Genomic DNA, 9777 nt, shown 5'->3' with positions numbered 1-9777 from the left:
AAACAAATGGGGCGATTTCAGGGTTGCGATACCTTTGTGTAGATGTTCTACAGATACCTTTGTATAGAAGTAGATGAATTGGATTAGGGTTGCGATAAAAATGGGATAGGGAATCAAACGATTTCATCGATTGGGATTAGGGTTGCGATTAGATCAAATCCTTAGCCGATTTCATCGATTGGGATACGCGGGATTGGGTTTAGAAGGGCGTGGCGAAAAATTGGGGCGATTTCAGGGTTGCGCGATAGGCGGGATTGGGTTTAGGAAGGGCGTGAGCTTTGCGATAGGCGGGATTGGGTTTAGGAAGGGCGTGAGCTTTGGTAGGTTGTACTTAAAGCAACAAAAGTTGTTTTTAAGAGATTAAGAGTTTAAGAGTTTAAGAGTTTGAGCCAAATGCATTATAAGATAGTATAGATATACTTTGACAAAAACTCAAAGTATAGAGAGTACTATATTATAAATCATTTGACAAAAATTTTTAAAAATCATTTTTTATACATGAAGTACTATTTATTAATGCATATTATTTAAAATTTGAGGTTATAAGTAAATTATGTGTACGTATAACTTATTAAAACTTTATGTTTGAATTCGTGTAACTGCAGATAAACATAATCAACTATATGATAAATATCTCATTTTAAATATAAAAAATCTAAATTATAATTAGGATAATCATTGACTTTTAACAGAATACTTAGTTATTATATTTATAAAGAATTATATTATTAAATCAAAAATAAATTACTTTATTATTAAACATAAATTAAATTTTATAATAAAAAATTGAATTGAGAAAGATATAAAAAAAAAAGAATTTTAAATAATTAACTTGATACTAATATCTTATTCAAAAATAAAAATATTATTGTTTTCTCAAAACCATATAGAACCTTATTATATCAACAATAACAAATAATAAAACAAAATATTAAAATCGAAATGTATCTCGCTATATTGTACGATTATAGTAAAAAATACAGAAACCTTTGAAATAAAAAATCTATTGAAATTGAAACTATTTTTTTTTTTTCCAATTTTTAACTTCTATTCCACTATTTCAAAAAGTGGACTAATTTTTTAAAATATTTTTAATTCTTAATTCACTTTTTTTAAAAGTGAACTAAAAAAAATTATCGATAATCTTTTTGAAGATGTTATACGGCTCAACTTGTGAAGGCTCCATGGCAAAACCAAACAAACAGAAATGGTAGAAAACCAAGTTATATTCTTTTCTTCTGGCTAATTAACAATTAGACATGGCTAACGACAATTCTTCCAACCGGTTTCATGTACAGAAATACCCATTTCAGCCAACCAAATTTATCTCTTAAATCATTTCTTCGAAAAAGTCATTGCTTCCACAAATAACCATTCTTCAACTTACGTAGAAATCAAGATATAAATCGATTGCAAGTATAAAGACCAAATCTGTAAATTAAGTTCAGAAAACTGTACTTGCAAAATTTCTTTCCTTTTTTTTTTATTACTTTTTTAACCCCTCCGTAAGTTGTGGAACGGTTACCTGCAGAAGTAGTGATTCTATTTTAAACTAAGAAGAAAAATGACTAGAAGGTAAATATGATGGGGTGAAATGAGTATTTTTTTGTTAATTTCCAGTTTATGTAACATTAACAAAAAGAACAAAAGCCATGAGACACCTATACACCAAACATAACTCAAAGCAAAATTCAATCTAAGCTATGATGAACTCATTTCAATTATTTGAGGACCCATATACTCGATTCCTTCCATTTCCGATTCTTTTGGCACCTCGATCTCTTCTAACCACCAATATCGTTCGCTCTCTTCTCCCGACATAACCGCTCGTTCATCTGAAAATTATTACACGCAACTCGTCAATTAAACACATTTCAATAACCGATAATCAAAAGCATCCCCGAACATCCATTTCATTGCTTATAAAAAGGTGTATGCCTCAATGTACTTTCAAAACCAACCAAAAGAACTCCATAAATCCCTCACATAGTTGGGATTAGGAATATGATGTATGCAGACTTTACCTCTACCTCAAAAGGTAGAGTTTGTTTCCATGAAGAGTCCGACTCGGTTCATATTATACTAGAACAGATGAGAAATCGAGGTCAATGAATTAATTAAAAACTCATATAAGGTCATATCTTTAGACTCATTTAATCTCATTTAGGGTTTGTTTAATTGGTTTTCCATTAAGTTCTGTATGAACAAAGTCATCAGTGCGGATTAATGTCAATATAGATTGGAAAGGTTTTTGTTTTGAAGCGTTTTTACATAGATGGAAGGAGCATATTTTTTAATTGGCATAAGGCTTCACCTCTAGAAGCTTACTGAACAAGCCACTTTCCATATCATTAAGCTCGTTAAGCTGCTAACAAACAGGTCAAACGAGTTTCCAATAAGAAGCACGACCTTCTAAAACAAGCTTCTAGAGAAGGTCCGTGAGCTAAATAGCCCCAAACGTTCTTACGAGATTTGGTTTTAATTTAACATTTTACAAAAAAAATGACCTATCAAAATGCATAGGAGATCAGACCGATAGTCAACTACATGACTCATTTTATAATTAACTCTATATTTAAGTTCTTACCATATGTATTAATTAAACAATAACCATATCGCGAAACCTGTTTCTACATGGGCAAAAAGCGAGTGCACAAAAACACGTGTATTTTAATTAGTATCCGAGGCCTAAACGGCTAAACTTTGTGAAGTATGGTGTTAACTAAAGAATCGTTTACCAACAAAAATTGGGTAAGCGCTAGGTAAGGGGATGATTGGTGAGTTTTCCATTAAGTCCTATACGGATAAAATTGTGTAGATTAATCTGTCTGTATAGATTGGGAACATTTTTGTTTGGAAGAGTTTTTCTATAGACAAAAGGAGCATGTTTTTTAAATTGGGAGAGTCAGGTTTGAAAAAACTTGGCTTTCTGCATAAAGCTCTCCCCCCCCCCAAAGAAGCTTACTGAATAAGTCACTTTCTAAGTTGTGACCCCATTAAACTCACTAAGCTGTCAACAAACAGACCCTAACAGCGTGGTCTGGATAAGAGGTTAAGGGCTTGTTTGTTTTTTGAAAAAAACCACTTAATGCCTCTTAAGTCTGAACTGGTCAGACGTTTTTATTTTCAGGCCGTTTGTTTTTTTTATATAAATAAGAGCTGAAAAGCTCTTAATTTGCTCTGNTTTAATTTAAGTTTAATAATGAAACAATTTATTTTTGGTTTAATATTATAAATTTTATAAAGATAATAATTAAGTATTCTGTTAGAATTTAATGATTATACTAATTATTTTTTAGATTTTTTATATTTAAAATGAGATGTTTATCCTGTATTTGATTGTGTTTATCTGCAGTTAGTTTCACGAATTTAGGGATGAAATCGGATAGGGATGAATTCGTTTAGGAATGAAAGGGTTTAAGAGTTTTTAAAAGTTTTTAAGAGTTTTAAGAGTTTTAGCCAAATGTTTTATAATATAGTATAGATAATATAACAATCGGACATTTTTTTTGGTGTCATATAAATCTAGTTTTATTATAGCAAACATAAATAAACAAAATAACCACCGTTACTCATTATCTCATTCCTTGAAGTATTTTGAAATCTCAAAGTAAATTAAAAAAAACTATAATATATTTTAAATTAATTCACTAATTTTATTATTAACTATTTGGTATATGAACACAATCGAGCATATAAGAACGTAAGCAAATATAAATAAACGAGCGTTCACGACAATAATTGAATTAACGAGATATTTGTTTGTGTTCGTTCGTCTAACCAACTGGAAAAAAAAAATCATATTTGTTCATCTATTAAATAAACGAACATAAATAAATCTCTAACCATTCGATTCACGGACGATCCACTAAATGTAATTCGTTTCATTCACATCCTGCTTTTTACGGTATTAGAACATGTTTGACACACTCCTACCAACAAGGTTTGGTTCCAATCAGGTCTATTTCATAGGTGGAACCGAATTTGATTTGAATTCGATCTTAGACCAATGTTAATTTTGTTTTATAGTTACTGTAAATATTAAATTATATTATTAAAAAATACAAGTTATAAATTTCAATAACAATACATCAAAAAATAAAGAGTAAACTTCAATTTTGGTCCTTGAGGCTTAGTGAATTTATTAAAAGTGGGACATGTACTTTAATAAGTCAAGAAGTCGTACTTAAGGTTTGGATTTTGTTTTGAAAATGGGACCTGATCACTAAGGGCTTGTTTGGTTTTTGAAAAAAACCACTTAATGCCTCTTAAGTCTGAACTGGTCAGACGTTTTTATTTTCAGACCGTTTGTTTTTTTATATAAATAAGAGCTGAAAAGTTCTTAATTTGCTCTGGAAAAAAAGTGATAACATAATCACTTAAATCCTCTTAATCGCTCCCTCCAGACTCTCCCCTCCATCCTCACCTCCAGATTTAGTCCTTCAAATCTATCTCGCAAGACATTCGATCTCCAAATCTATCTTGCAAGACATTCGATCTCCAAATCAATCACGACCCAGATCGATCCACATATTCTCGTAAAATCATGACCCAGATCGATCCAAATCTATCAGATCCAAAACTTGACTAATTCAGATTTCAGATTTCAGACTTCAGTACCACCTCTTAAAATTCAGAAGTGAAATCAAACTTCAGACTTCAGAACCTCTTAAAAAACAAACGCCACCTAAGTCTGTGTAAGCACCGACTGAAAAGGGTTGTTTACCAAGTGTCTAGGTCAACATCTCAGTAAGCATATTTGTGGGTCAAATGGTCAAAGTGTGTTGGTAAACAAAATCCGGTAAGCACCTCTTACCTGGTAAGAGGCGGTCATCGGTAGTAAAAATCCTAAGATTTGATAACATAATCTAGCAGAGAAGACCGATGATTACTTACATGGTAATGCAGTGTACGGAATGTCTCTGTAGTATGAGCAGTCCCGGCCATCTTTTTTGGAATACGGAGGTCCCATCACATCAAGGATCGCACAAGGCGTTATAGCCTTGAAGGCATGAATATTACCCCCCGAAGTTGGATATAGTACAGAAGTGTCACACGGAGCAGTAAATACGCCATTGGCTTTTAAACTTGCCAACTTTGCTGTAGACAACAGTAGTATTCAAGTCAGTTCACATACCATTCACGGGTCATTTAATTATATAACATAAATGAGATTTTAGAATAAATCCATGACCTCCTGGCATATTAAAGAAAAAATGGCTTCATACACATGGATTTAATTAAAATCTCATTTAAGGTTATATACTTAAATATACCGTTCACATAAACATGCACTTGTCTTTAAGCGCGTTTTACTTTATATATGGAGAACTCACGTTGAGAGGGGAGTATAGAATTAGAGTCGTCTGAGTTTTCTGTGCTAACCAAATCATACGCTTTAATATGCACTTTCCCAAGTAAAAGCTTGACGAAAACCGTCATCCCTGGGTGATTATGAAGAGGTATGACGGCATTTGCAGGCAGAAAGAAAATAGATAGCTGCAAAAAGGCAAAAATCAATACACAAGAACGTTAATAGATCGATGTGGAAGTCCTATCCATGGCTGCCATGGTTGCAAAAAGATTTTCTAAGGGGCCATTTTGCGTTTGGTTTAAAAGGGAAGTCCGGAATTGAAATCCCACAAACACGGGATTTAGAAATCTCAAGTGGGTAGTCGGTATTTCGTAGGATTTCATAAGAGTTTTTTTGTAATAATATTTTAAAGTATGTTAAAAAATACTTATTTTGTAATAATCAATTAATAAAGGGTAATCTAATTATTTTTATAAATTACTTTTAAAGAATAGAATTCAATTCCATTCCAAATCCTACAAACCTAACACACCAAAAGATTCCATATCCTTCTAATTCCAAATTCCTCCATGAAATCCAAATCCCTAAAAAGACCTTCTGTAAAACCGAGTGGGTCCTAAGAGCTTACCGAGAATTCCTCACACTGGTATATGGTTGTACATGCGACTTTTGGAGTTACTCCTACGTTACTTCTGGGCTTGAAGAATTGAAGATTCCTACTTAGTCCAACATCTTCCGGCATCATTCTATCTGCAACAAGTTGGCAAGTTGCTCCCGTTAACAAAACACGCACATATTCAAGAACATTAACGATACGAATAAACTAACACAAAACAAGTTAGATGAAAAAAGATGCACGTTTCTTTAACAACTAAAAGATGCCATGGATGTCATGCTATTGAAAGCTATTTTGACCAAAAATTACGGCTTTGAACATGTAGCACCGCAATTAGTGGGATATCAATCTTACTTTTTTGTGACTTAACGGTTGGTCATAATCCCCAAATATCAAATAATTAACAAGCTTCTTCAAAGAGGTTAACAGCTACGAAACCATAACCCACATTGCATTGGAGTAATCTATAACTAGTTAATTCAGATAGATTTTTACATGATGAGCCTAGGTTTGTTAAGAATCATTGCTAACATCGTATGTGATCACAGAATTGTTCCCATGTTTGGATAATTGTTTAAAAAAGACATCAGAGTAGACGCTGCTAATTCACACACACTAGTACGTATGTAGGAGGTTCCTCCTTTTGTCCATAAACATCTTCGAACTAAACTTAATTTGATGCCCTACTTTCATTAGTTGTAAAAATATAACCAAAAACTAGCAATTCAAAAGCAGTTTCTAGGGTATATGTGTAGTATAAACATCAATGCACAAAGTAGAAGAGTTTGATATCTATTATTGGGGAGATAGATGGACAAATAAAGATGTAAAAGTGGCAGTATGCATTTTCAACCAGCTAGATCCACATGATTGAAGCTCATACAACAAGGATGTCCAATCAAAAGTTGTTGAACCACCTATATGATATACATACATACATATATATAGATATATCCAAATTAGCACAACAGAAGCCATCAACGAAAGGAAAAAGATTTCTAGACCAATTAACAAGGAAACTATATTTGATCCAATTGCCAAAACAGTTGTTCTTTCCCTTAAAAACACAAATCTTTTTTAGAGTCATTTTAGCCAGATCTACACTTATTAATACCAATTCCGTGATGATAACTTAAAGCAACAATTAGTGTATACAGCTAGATCTACACCTATATAATATCAGCGATTTGATGATAAATTAAGTTTAGTTCGAAGATGAAATCAATGTGAAAAAAGCCCGATTGCAGGAAATGTATTTTTCTAGATCTAATTTACTTCAATGTATAGCAAATCAACATCTTGCATACTTCACAAATTTTCAAACATCCGTCTAGTTTCTTCTAATATTTCCTTACATGTATTGCTCCCGTGCATCACATACACCATTGCAAACATCTAAATTTGCCAAATCCAACACACAATCTATGAATAAGAAATGCTCAAAAGTGATTTTTCACATCACAAAATTATTGAATTTTTTTATAAAACTAACGGATAAGAAATGGCCAAAAGCAATGCAATATACAATTACCACTTTATGATGACCGGCCTCGATTATTCCAGCTCATGAAAAAGGATTTGCGTTTCAAGGCAGTGATCAATCATCATACGCGATGTTTTTTTTGGGCCAAGAGAATCACAAATTTAACTCGAGATGCACACATCTTTCAATTTAAAATGCATACGGTCCCCAATAATAGATATCAAACTCCGTGTGTTCCTGTTTGTACTCCACAAACATCCTAGAAATTGTTTTCTATTTGCTAGTTTTTGGTTATATTATTACAACTAATGTAAGTGGTGATCAAATTAAATTTAGTTCCAAGATGTTTATAGATAAAAAGAAAAGAAAGAACCTCCTACATGCGCGCTAGTTGCGACTATTCTGATGTTCTATTTTTAGACAATTATCCAAACATGGCAACAATTCTGTGATCAAATACGATGTCAGCAATGGCTTTTAACATCTAATTAGAAACGAACATGCCGTAAATAAAACTCAAAACACAAATCGCTCACCGAGAATATGGCAAAGCTTCTGCACGTCGGTAGGAGACGGAACGGTCCCGACGCCTTTGAACACATCTAGACAAGAAATGTAAAGCCTCTGCAACGGAAACGAAATCGCCGCCGGAGACGGTGGAGACCGCTTCCTCTTGCTACTGGTCTTCCGGCAACATTTCTTCTTCCTTATACTCTTGCTCATATCAGCCAACCTTACCTCAATCGTCATCGATATATCAATCAAAACACACAGAAAAAACCTTCCGAAAACTCGATCAAAAACCTCAGATCCGATCACAAAATAGATGTATAGAAGCAATTAAATTCTACAAAATATACATCTTCAGCTGTGTTAGCTTCGTTGAAATTCGAAGTGTGGACAAAAATGGTGGTGGAAAAGTTGGAGGATGGTGAGGTTATAAGGAGGAGGTGGAGGAGGTGGCGGCATGGCAAAACCAGGGGCGGCCATGGATAGGATTTCGTGTTTTAGTGAGAGAAAGTTGATGAGAGAGAAAGTTGTTTCATCTAGCGACCACTGTTTCCGCATGAGGGGTGCATTTTCCATATTATGTATGAGGAAATTACTGTTATGCCACTATTTAAGATATTTTGTTTCTGTTGGTTAATTGCAATAAACCACCTCATCTGTTATATATTATTTAAATTTGTAATATAAAATATTTAAACTAAATTATTAAAAATTATTTTTTATGTATTAAGTACTACATTTAATATATACTACAAGGATACTCGTGTAATACATAGAAATACATCTTGATTTAGATGTTTTATTTTGTTTTTTTGTTTTTGTCGATATAATATTTTTATGTGGTTTTGAGAAAACAATAATATTTTTTGTTTTGAATAAAATATAAATTTTGAATTATCATAAAATTTTGAAAAAGTTATATCAATATTAATATCAAATTAACTGTTTAAAAATTCTATTTTTTTATAATTTATTTAACTCAATTTTTTATTACAATCCAACTTAGATCAATAACGAAATAATTTATTTTTGGTTTAATAATATAATTTTTTTAAAGATAATAATTAAGTATTATGTTATAAGTGTAACTCAATGATTATCCAAATTATATTTTATATTTTTCATATTTTAAATGATATTTTTATTTTGTATTTGATTATATTTATCTGAAATTAGTTACACGAGTTCAAGAATGAAACTTTAATAAGTTGTACTTATGCATAATTTTTTACATGTAATCTTGATTATAATGTTTCGTTCGATTCTTTGTCTCTATCGACATAATACAATTTTATATGGTTTGATAAACCGATAATATTTTTATTTTTGAATAAGATATAAATTTGACGATATTATAATAATTTGAAAAAAATATCAATATTAGTATCAAATTAACTATTTAAAAGTTCTCGTTCTTTGTGTGTTTTCTTTAATTCAATTTTCTATTATAATTTAATTAAGATTTAATAACGAAGTAATTTATTTTTGGTTTAATAATATAATTTTTTATAAGTATAATAATTAAGTATTCTATTAAAACTCAATGATTAACCTGATTATATTTTTGATTTTCTATATTTTTTAATTAGATGTTATCTTATATTTGATTATGTTTATTTGCAGTTAGTTACACGGATTCAAATATTGAACTTTAATAAGTTATACTTACTCGGAATTACTTGAATTTTAAGTAATATGCATCAATAAACAATATTTCATGCATAAAAATGGTTTTAAGAGTTTTTGTCAAATAATATATAATCTATACTATATTATAAAGCATTTGGCTAAAACTCTTAAAAACTCTTAAAACTCTTAAACTCTTAACCTCTTAAAAACTCTTAAACCCGTTCA

At 31.3% G+C, this 9777-nt stretch overlaps 1 protein-coding gene across 1 annotated transcript; it reads right to left on the bottom strand.

Moving 5' to 3' along the window:
• Positions 1 to 1582: 1582 nt before the first annotated feature.
• Positions 1583 to 8446, bottom strand: LOC112518891 (plant cysteine oxidase 1-like). The gene is made up of 5 exons (XM_025126675.1): positions 7950 to 8446; positions 5943 to 6064; positions 5337 to 5499; positions 4897 to 5100; positions 1583 to 1835 (listed from the first exon to the last, which is right to left on the bottom strand). Exons 1-5 carry the CDS (start codon positions 8161 to 8163, stop codon positions 1702 to 1704), a joined length of 837 nt encoding a protein of 278 aa, XP_024982443.1. The 5' UTR covers positions 8164 to 8446; the 3' UTR covers positions 1583 to 1701.
• Between the last annotated feature and the right edge of the window lie 1331 nt (positions 8447 to 9777).

This window comes from Cynara cardunculus (genome assembly GCF_001531365.2).
Source record: "Cynara cardunculus var. scolymus isolate 2C chromosome LG 10, CcrdV1, whole genome shotgun sequence".
Lineage (NCBI taxonomy): Eukaryota > Viridiplantae > Streptophyta > Magnoliopsida > Asterales > Asteraceae > Cynara > Cynara cardunculus.
Note: the sequence above shows the minus strand (reverse complement) of the source record. Positions and strands in the feature narration are given on the sequence as shown.